A 10,985-nucleotide genomic window follows, 5' to 3' on the forward strand; every position below is an offset into this window, starting at 1 on the left:
GACTGAATGTGTCGGGTCGGGTCGAATGTGGGCAGACATTGGGTCATCAATCGAAATTACAGGAAGGAGAGGAAGTATCTGGAATACTCTTTTCTTGTCGAACAAGATTCGCAAGAGAAATCGGAATCCCTTTAAATACTCACCGGCATTTCAAATTCCGGTAACAATTCCATAAAAGAAGACCGGGAGAATACAAATTTCAGTCAATTCCTTTGTTTCTACAGCTAAAGCATAATCAAAATCAAGAATGGAAAGAGGAAGGGGAAGATGGAGTTCAGTTTCATGTGGGATGCTACCTCTATTAGCGCTGCATATAGTGGCCGAATATTACAGGCTGGAGAGAAAACCACCAGTTACAGCAACACTTGTTGATGTGCTGCTAATAAAATTATATACTTAAGGCCCAGTTTTCTTCATTCTATACTTCCTACCATTAATGGAGTATGGTTTAATCCCCATCTCATTCTTAAGGTATGAACCCATTTTAATTTCTTGCTTTTTTTTCTATATTATATGGATGGATTGGGTGTGATGCTGGTATGGGTCCTTCGTGTAAAGACTACTTTTTCAGTAGAAGATTATGCCAAATTATATATTCAAGAGGTAGTCATACTTCATGGAGTTCCGGTGTCCATCATTTCAGATAGAGGTGCGCAAGTCACCGCACAATTTTGGAAGTCTTTCCAGAAAGATTTGGGTTCGAAGGTAAATTTGAGTATTGCATTCCATCCTCAGACTGATGGTCAAGCAGAGTGTACAATTCAGACTTTAGAGGATATATTGAGGGCGTGTGTGATCGATTTCAAGGGCAATTGGGATGATCATTTACCTCTCATCGAGTTTACTTACAACAACATGGACCACTCTAGCATCCAAATGGCTCCCTATGAGACTATTTATGGGAGAAGATGTAAATATCCTATTGGATGGTTTGAGGTTGGTGAAGCTAGGTTGATAGGACTAGAATTGGTTCATCAAGCTATGGAGAAGTGAAGATCATTCAAGAAAGGTTGAAAACAGCGCAGAGTTGTCAGAAATCATATACCGATGTTAGGAGAAGAAACTTGGAGTTTGAGGTGGACAATTGGTTTATTTGAAGGTTTCACCCATGAAGAGTGTTATGAGGTTTGACAAGAAAGGGAGGCTTAGTCCCCGGTGTATTGTTCTTTACAGGATATCTAAAAGAATTGACAATGTAGCTTATGAGTTGGAGCAACCGTCAGAGTTAGCAGCAGTTCATCTGGTATTCCGCATTTCTATGTTGAAGAAGTGTATGGGCGATCCTTCACTTATTATATCGACTAAAAATATTGGTATTAAGGACCTTCTATCTTATAAGGAGGTACCCATTTAGATTCTAGATCGTCAGGTTCGCAAGTTGAGGACCAAAGAGGTAGCATCAGTCAAGGTCTTATGGAGGAATCAATTTATTGAGGAAGCTACTTGGGATGATGAGGAGGATATGAAGAAGAGATACCCACATCTCTTTCCTTCCGGAGAAATTCCAGATCAAGGTAATGATCTTTGTAAAACACTTTTTTAATTGATATGTTGTGTTGTGTTAAATTGCATGTTGGGTGTTTAGGATAGGTGTTAGATGTTACCATCCTTAGTCTGCTTAGAGTGATCTCATTCGAGGACGATTGTTTTCAAGAGGTAGATATTGTAACATCTCGATATTAGAAAGAGTTAAATCTAAAAAGAACTAATTTGGATAGAGCCTTGAGAATTTGGCAAGTTATGCTTAAGTTGTGAATTTTGGATCAACTTCAAATGACCATAACTTTTAGTATAGGATGAGTTAGGTGACACATAAGATGTCAAATGAAAGGTCTTTGAATCCTCTTTCCAACGCCACCAAATTTGCTAAATTTTGAGTTCGGATGAGGGAGATATACCTATTTGAAGTCAGCCTGTTCAGTTAAGGAAATTTACCTGAATTAATGAGAGGTATTTTGGTTTTTTCGTTACCCCATCAACTTTAAATGCTTTTAGTAATATTTTAGGGGTCTAAACTGATTTGAGTCAGTTTTCACCATCCTAAATACTCTTAGGATTTTGAGAGGAGTTCAAGAAGAGGACAAAAGGGAGAACGATCAAGATTATTGCAATCTTCGAGGAGTTTTCACCAAGGATTTGATCCTAAGAGGTATGTATGCTTCCATAGCGATGGGTTCGTTCACCCACACGCCAAACATGATTTATATTATCGAATTCATCCATAAAAATTGAGAAATTTGAGTTCTTGATGAGTGTTCTTGAAGTTTTGTTCTCCATTCTTTAATTATGATGTTTGGTTGAGTTCTTGAGACAAAAATCTTGTCAATGATTATTGTTCTTAAAGGTTTTCGAGTAGATTTCCATGTAAACAAGTTCATTAAACGAATCTAAGAGGGTTCGGAAGAAACCAACTTGATTCTAGGCGAATTATGGTTAGAAAACGAGAAAGAAAAGTTCGTCGGATATTCTGGGCAGGGGATGGCATGCCGCGCCAACAGTGCGCCAGAACTGCGCCTCTAAAGTTCAAGGGCTGGTGCCCCGCGCCACTCAGTGCGCCAGGGTCGCCTGCCCCGTCCTTTTTTTGTTGGTTGTCCCGTCTGAGTTCTTTTAGTGTAACTATTGTATCACTTAACATAATTTATACAAAAATCTTACTAGTTTTAAAAGACCAAAATTGTTAAAAAAAAATGGAAAAATATATGTAACTAAGATGGTAATAGAAGCAAAATGAATTAAAAAGTGGAGTTTTAATTTATTCAAATTTGAAGACCAAAAGGAATTTTAAAAAATATTTTGATATCAGAAAAATATTATATTTATCAATAAAAAATAGTATTTAATAGTTGGTAAATATATTTGTAAAAAAGAATAAATTTGAATTATTTCTAATTGGTTCATAATGTTTTAAAATCAAATAAGTGGAAGTAGAACACTTTCGAATTATTTCTATATGTTAATGATATTTTTGATCCAATAGGTTGAAGGAGAGTTCTAAACCATTTGTAATACTCCCTTCATTTTAAAAAGAATGACCTAGTTTTCTTTTTAGTTTGTTTAAAAAAGAATGATCTCTTTTTTTTTGCAACACTTTAACTTTAACTTCAACTTCAACTTCAATTTGACATGTTTAAGACCACAAGATTAAATGACATTTTGGTACATTTGACATAATTTTAATTTAGAACCACAAGATAAAATTTTTCTTTCTTATCTTAAACTCCGTTTCAAGTCAAATTAAGTCATTCTTTTTGAAACGGAGGAACTAGTAGTATTTTTGAACCTTGTGTTTTGTCAACAGTACTACCCGACTGAATGTGTCGGGTCGGGTTGGATCGGATCAGATCCGGTCATCAATCGAAATTACAGGAAGGAGAAGAAGTATCTGGAATACTCTTTTCTTGTCGAACAAGATTCGCAAGAGAAATCCTAATCCCTTCAAAAACTCATCGCCATTTCAAAAGTTCCACAAAAAAAGACTGGAGAACTTTTTTTGTTAATACAAATTTCAGTCAATTCATTTGTTTGTGCAGCTAAAGCATAATCTCTCAAAATCAAGAATGGAAAGAGGAAGGGAAGATGGAGTTCTCTTTCACGTGGGATGCTACCTCTATTAGCGCTGCATACAGTGACTGAATATTACAGGCTGGACAGAAAACCACCGGTTACAACAGCACTTGTTGCTGCTAATACAATTATATACTTGAGGCCCACTTTTCTTCATTCTATACTTCCTACCATTAATCAAGTATGGTTTAATCCCCATCTCATTCTTAAGGTATGAACCCATTTTCATTTCTTGATTTTTTCGCTATATTATATGGATCGTGCATTTGTTGGATTGGGTGTGATGCTGGTATGAGTCCTTCGTGTAAATTGATCAAATTAAACTAAAAATTGGAAGAAGAACTTCATATACTTGTGTAATTGCTTGAAGGTGCTGTGTAGAAAAGGGCTGCCGTAGGTGGTGTGCAAAATTTTCAAACTAAACCAAAATTTTGCAAAAAATTATATTTGTATCTGAAAGTGATATATTCAGGGAGTTATACTAACTTTAGAAAATACCTAGATTTATGGGGAGACCATGGGCTTACATGTCGCATAATGTAGGCTATAAATTCGCCACTCTTTGGATTGACTTAAATAATTGATTATCTTTAACAAAGACATATTCTTAGCAAGTTCACACTTATTCGTAGAAAGGAATGGTGGGTGTTATGGTACTTTTGTGTTTGTTCATTTAGGATGTTGGAGCCATCCTATGTTATTGAATATTTAAAAAATGACTATGCGACCAGTGTTGTCAAAGGTGAAAAGTGTTAAAAAAAATTCTCCACATCTATTGGGGCTTTAAGCACAAATCCAATTAACTCACAGGGCTTTTATTAGCAGAAATATATATGTAAAATGCAAGAAAAAAGTAACTTAAATTCATAATGATTTCCTTAACAATTGATATATCCTTTTACCAATCATATTTGTTGTTTAGTACCGCTCTATTGTATATAGTACTTGTGGACAATGAAGTGCATGCCTTAATACCTTGTGCCTCACTACTTAAGTGAGGCGAAGTGCCTACACCGAGCTTCAGGGATGAAGTGTGCCTCAGATGAACCTTTGACTTCACTTGATGCAACTCTTAATTCGTTTTATGCCTAAAAAAGGTTTATTTTAATCAGGTAAAAGGGTGTTGATGTCCAAGTTTGAAAATTGTATTGGACTGTCTTCGGTTTTGGCCTAAATATTATGTCCCCTGGTGCTATCAAATTGAGGATTCTTAAAGCCCCAATTTGAGAAATGAAGTGGCTATGCCAACATTTTTGGTGTTCTGTTTATTTTTTTCTATTTTATTGTTACACACACTTCAGCATATCATCTATCCAACAATCAGCAGCAAGAAAGGGAGAGGTACAACATAAAATAGAAGGTCTTAAAGAATTCATAGCCTTGAATTTTAACTTAACAATCAATTCTTCCCTTTCAAAAGCATCAACTCTCATCTCATATGTGGCAAATTAAGAAATTAGCTGTCCAATCACAATGATGAAGTTGGAAGTCTCTGTGTTGTATTTTGGCTGTCCAATCACAATGATGAAGTTGGAATTCTGTGTTGTATTTTGGCTGTCTAATCATAATGATGAAGTTGGAATTCTGTGTTGTATTTGAGTGTTTCTTTGTATATATTGCATTATTTTTTCCTGATAGATGGAGTGCCATTTTTTAACCCTACTCTAACATTACCACTCATGTTTTTATGTGGTTATCGAACAGGCTTTTATGTGGTTTTCCCTCTTAAATTAGTTGTTTTCACTATAACTCTGTCCCAGAACTTCTATTTCATTGTTTGATCAGTGCAGACAAAGATGCTCTCAGAATAATAATGTGTTTTTTCCATCATGGGTAGAAATGACATGGAAGGATAAGATGGCAGGCATATTTTATCTAACCGATGTGTCATATCATTGCATCAGGACATTTATGGTATCTCTTGAACAAGTGAGTGTGGAGTAATGGTCCTTGATATTACTGAAGAAAATGTCAATTCCTCCTTACAACTGATTGGGTGTGTGTTTAAGATTTACATGTTTCTTCTCTCTGCTATATATTGCTTGATTATTTTATTTTGGGAAAAAGAATAAATATACCCCCGAACTTTCAAAAATGGTATGTCAATACCCTTCGTAATACTTTTCGTTCATCAAAGCCCTTGCCGTCCAATAATCAGCACACATTTAGCCCTCCTACTAACGGAGCACTTATTGTGTACACGTGGCGCAATCCTACGCCACAACCCGAGTTGACCAATTTTTTAACCCAAATTTCAAAACCTATCCATAACCCATTTAACCCACCCGATTTACCCACAAATAAACCCTCTAAAATCCTAAAGAAAAATGAAAATCCTTGTTGAATTCATCAAGACCCTGATAGTATCCCTATGAACATTAACATCATTTTTAATCTTCTTCGCACTTTGATAATCCACATACGGCACCGCCAGCAACGGGCGGTAGGTGGCGGCGGTGGCCAATACCCACCCCATCCGTTATTACTGTGAGGACGATAATAAAGAGGATACTGATTTTGATATTTTACAGATCTAGTATCATAACTGGATTGACTGAAATTAAAAAGGTAATTCGAATTGGAAGGAGGCAGGTAGTTGGGTGGGGGAGGAGGAGTTAGTAAAGGATAAGGGTTTCGGGAAGGGGAGGTGTTGTAGAAGCTGCAGGTACGGAGTAGGTTGGGTGGGGAGGTGGTGGAGGGGAAGGGAAGGAAAGGCGGAGCAATAGAAGAAGAAGGCGGCGGCAACAACGGAGGAGGAGGGTGATGGAGGTGATGATTTTGATGCCTTTTACACCATGAAATTCCCATTTTTTCTTCATTGCAGGAACCATAGGAATAGTAGAAGAAGAATTTTGAAGAAATCAACAGAAGAATTAGAGAAGAAGAATTACAAAAAAGAATAATGGAAAATATGGGACCCACGTTGTTAAGGGAAAGTGATTAATATGTTAAGTTGTTGAAAAAATAATTTCAAAAATTAAGCTTTACAAAAACAATTCATTAATTAATAGGAGTATTACAATAAAATTCTTATTATAATCGTATTTTTAAAAACGTGTGTAAAGTTTAACATAAATAAATGAACTTTAGGATTTTAAAGAGTTTATTTGCGGGTAAATCAGGTGGGTTAATTGGGTTATGGGCGGGTTTTTGAAATTTGGGTAAAAATATTGGTCAATCGGGTTGTGGCATAGGATTGCGACACGTGTACACAATCAGTGCTCCGTTAGTGGGAGGGGTAAATGTGTACTGGTTATTGGACGGCAAGGGCTTTGATAAACGAAAAGTATGACGAAGGGTATTGACATACCATTTTCGAAAGTTCGGGGTATATTTGTCCTTTTTTCCCTTTTATTTTTGACAAGACATCACTTGATATAGCTTTAAGGGAATGAGAGAGTCAGGTGATCAAAAGTTTTACTAATACTTTTCTCTGCTGTTCCATGATGTACAACATTCTTTAGTGTATTAATTGTGGCACCTTTCTGAAGTTTTGGTCCAGAAAGGATCTTGTGAGTGTTCATATGATGGTTACTTTTGGATGTATCATTTCAGTTCACATTTCTAACTCCATTTGTTCTTTTTGTAGATATTACTTTTTTCTTTAGTGCTAGCAGATCATATGGCCAGCTGCTTTCCTGAGTTGCATGTTTTAGTTTTTGGAAGGTCATGTGTCATATTATTCTGTTATTATTTGATGAATAAATATTTTGATTTTGCTTGTGCAGTACAAGGACCTGGAACGATTCTTCTTGTCAGCATTCTACCATTTGGATGATTCTCACCTAGTCTACAATATGCTCTCACTTCTGTGGAAGGGGATTCAATTGGAGACATCAATGGGAAGTGCAGAATTTGCATCGACAGTTGCAGCCTTAGTTGCTATGTCCCAGGGCATCACACTATTGCTTGCGAAGTCACTTCTGCTGTTCTTTGACTATGAGAGGCCCTACTATCAGTAATATGCTTTGGGGTTTTCTGGTGTTCTCTTTGCCATGAAAGTTACTCTCAATGCACAATCAGATGATTATACATATGTTCATGGGCTGTTGGTACTGACTCGTTACGCTGCCTGGGCAGAACTGATTCTCATACAAATGTTTGTCCCTGGTGTCTCATTTCTTGGCCACCTTGGTGGAATACTTGCTGGCATTCTGTTTTTGTGTTTAAAAGCATTGTATTCAGGTGCAAATCCACTGTGGACAATCATCAGAGGTCTTGGGCATGCGCTGAACTGGCCTTTAAAGTTTGTGAACTGTTTATTCCGAAGGAGAAGAATTGGTGGTAGAGGAACCGTTGGCGGGAGATAGACAAGAGATACATCTCAAATGTGGAGATGCCAAGGATGTACATTTGATAATTCAGGCTGGTTAAGTGTTAGTGAAATGTGAAGCACAAGTCGTACAAATGATGTGCTGTCATCTCTTAGTTCAACAGATGAGGTTCAAGATCTATCATTAGATGAGTTGCGGCGTCAGAGAATTCAAAGAAATGGTAGATGAGAAGGGAGATTGGCTTAGTAGCTTTCTCTGGAAGTGGTCATATTGACGTAGGATTGTAGATCCTGAAGATGCCATAAATTATATCTTGTATAATGGCTGTGCTTATAGTCAGAGAAAGCAGTAATTACCTTACTGTTCAGGTACAATAGCTGTTCCTCTAACGTATATAAAGGATGAAATTTTGTAAACATTGTGTTACCCTTTATCTTGTCATGCATCCAAAGAGAAGTTTTCGCTTTAGGTAATGCATGGGAATCCTTTGTTATGTCAAGCATTGACATTCTCTAACTTCCATTTTACTTCAATTGTGTTGTTGTGCTCATCACAATTTTGTCACAAATAGGTAGGATATTTAGCTTCTTGTACTTGACCAGTGTAATTACTAATTACCCTTCCCAATTAAGGTTGTTTGAATGGTATGAGTGTTATATCTATCTATAATAACTAGGAGCATCTTCAAAAAATTCCATGGGCATTGTGCATCGTTTTAGTCTCTTACTATATCTGTCATTAGCACACACTTTAAACGCCTGTTTTAGTGAAGGTAGCATGGATAGGTTGTATCTCTGTTGTATTTTGGATTAGGACTTTCTGGTTTAATTTCTTTGTTCAGATAAATTCTTGATTGTTTAATTGAATTATGTTTCATATAAATTGTGAAGTAGCAGTACATCACCATAGAGTTCCTCTACATTAAAGAAGCACAAAGAAACAAAAAAGCTACTAGAGTCTTATTAGTCCTTTTGTAGTAAATAAAAATAACATATGCAAAAAACATCGTTTACGTCTGGTCTTGGACATGGCATTGTTGTACAGTCCTCTTGATCTCAAGTGTTGTCTTCCAAGATCAGTTGTACGTGAAACGACACTGATCATAACCTGTCAAATAAGAAACTGGGATGAGTAAGATGAACAATAAGACATGCTATTTTATACAACGATAACACAAAAATTCTTTCCATTGTATTTAATGGAGTTTGAGAGTCTTACTTGGATCAACAGTGACTAGCATGGCAGTGCCTCCAAAGTCACAAGTTCCTCCACCCTGCTTCTTTTTCTGCCAGTAGCTATTGAAAGCATAAGAAGCATGAGAAAGCAGAGTAGTCGGCTGGTAACACGCCCCATTGGGTTGTATGGCATCACAGCCAGCACCAGAACCACAAGCATAGTCCAATGCCTGCTGAATCAAGTCTGCTGGTACCGTTGGCTTAGCCACACACCAAACAACATTTTCAGGTTTCTTAGAAGGAGGTGGTGATGATGAATGACTACTATTTGGTGGTGGCTGATTAACTGTTGGTGGCTTAGGTGCATTATGCTGTGGGGTTTGTGCAGTTGGAGATGGTGGTGGAAGAGTGGGAAGTAAAAGTGTTGGCATAGCACCAGGAGTAAGAGGAGGAGTGATTGTCCCATATGGAGATGAGTTTTGTGGACTCGGTGGCACGGACTTCAAAGGAGTAGGAGGAGTGGATATCCCCAATGGAGGAGAGTTGATTTGAGGACTAACTGGTGGTACAACTCTTGAAAGAAGAGGAGGAGGAGGAGGAGGAGGAGGAGGAGAAGTATAAGTTCCATATGGAAAAGAGCTTTTTGGACTAGTTGATTCAACCTGGAGGAGTCGTAAACGCTGGTAACGTCCAAGGCTAGGAGTAATCCTGGCTCTATCTGCATTTTCCGGCAAAAACAAAGGCACATGAATTTAGCAGCGGATTAAACTTGACGTTTGTTATTATGAGGCAATTTATGTATTAGTTTATGAACAAATTATTATGCAAGGTGTAGTTATTCTAATACATGTATAATATTTCTCCTAACGAGCGAGTTGACAAGTTTAGCAGAACCTAAACCCTGATATGTACGTGCGGAAAACAAATAGGGAGGGGTTGAGTTAAATATACATTTGATGAGAAGCTATCTATATTCTCTCAACTCAATACCACAACATTTGAATTTTCTTGCATTTGCGTACTTACCACTTAAACCAAAGGGACTTGAGGCTACTAGCATTTGATATGTGCTTAAGGCTGCAAGAATGTAGAATTTCATAATGCTGCTTCTTGAATCCATGATAGTCTCTTGAGCTCTGGTAGGCAGCTACAAGCATTGAGACCTGAGAATAAGAAGAGGTAAAGTGGGGTCCTGGAACAGGTAAAAGTCATAACACAGTAAAATTATATTTTGCTTTACAAGCCAAGCCAGAATATATGTTTTCTTCCAATGTCAGGAAACTAACTAGTAAATTAAACAAAAAAGGTACTCCTATCAAGCAATAGTTTCTTTTCGAATCTATCTTTTGCTTCCCACCTACTCCAATTTAGCCTGCTCCTAGATGCAACTTTCACATAAACATTGAGCTTTAATGCAAAAGCCATGTACAACACAAGAATTCAACCTTAATACTCTACAACCACACTTCTTAATTGCTTTTATTTCATCATCAAGGATTACAATCATTCTCCAGCCAAAACAACACTCAAAATTTTAAGTAAAGCTATGCCACAACGTAACTAAGCTAACATGCAAAAATGTAGCATGTGTGTCTCTACTTGTTCAATTTTATATAAGTTTTCAATAAAATATACTTGTCTTGTCCCATAATAGTTGTAATATTTCGCTTTTCGAGAGTCAAAGTATGTTAATCTAAATAATTTGTTTTATATATATCATGTTGACATGAGAAAATTGTAACTTGTAGTACTTTTCGTATAATTTTTGAATATATAAATTTTAATTTTTAAATATCGTACTCCCCATCTCAATTTGTGTGAATTTGTTTGATTGGACATGAAATGAGAGAAAGAAAAAGGAAAAATTACCTATATGCACACCTTTTTTTTCCGTAATTCTCATTATTCCCTACCATTTCTAAAATTTTTCAAAATCCCTTATTTTGAGAACAACACAAAATTTCTGGGTACA

At 36.6% G+C, this 10,985-nt stretch overlaps 1 protein-coding gene and 1 pseudogene across 1 annotated transcript; one reads left to right on the plus strand and one right to left on the minus strand.

Moving 5' to 3' along the window:
• Positions 1-247: 247 nt before the first annotated feature.
• Positions 248-8,201, plus strand: LOC125868637 (rhomboid-like protein 14, mitochondrial; annotated as a pseudogene).
• Positions 8,202-8,693: 492 nt separating this feature from the next.
• Positions 8,694-10,189, minus strand: LOC125869188 (formin-like protein 3). The gene is made up of 3 exons (XM_049549752.1): positions 10,040-10,189; positions 9,057-9,731; positions 8,694-8,945 (listed from the first exon to the last, which is right to left on the minus strand). Exons 1-3 carry the CDS (start codon positions 10,131-10,133, stop codon positions 8,914-8,916), a joined length of 801 nt encoding a protein of 266 aa, XP_049405709.1. The 5' UTR covers positions 10,134-10,189; the 3' UTR covers positions 8,694-8,913.
• Positions 10,190-10,985: the final 796 nt, after the last annotated feature.

The sequence above is a fragment of the Solanum stenotomum genome, chromosome 6, assembly GCF_019186545.1.
Source record: "Solanum stenotomum isolate F172 chromosome 6, ASM1918654v1, whole genome shotgun sequence".
NCBI classification, from domain to species: Eukaryota; Viridiplantae; Streptophyta; class Magnoliopsida; order Solanales; family Solanaceae; genus Solanum; species Solanum stenotomum.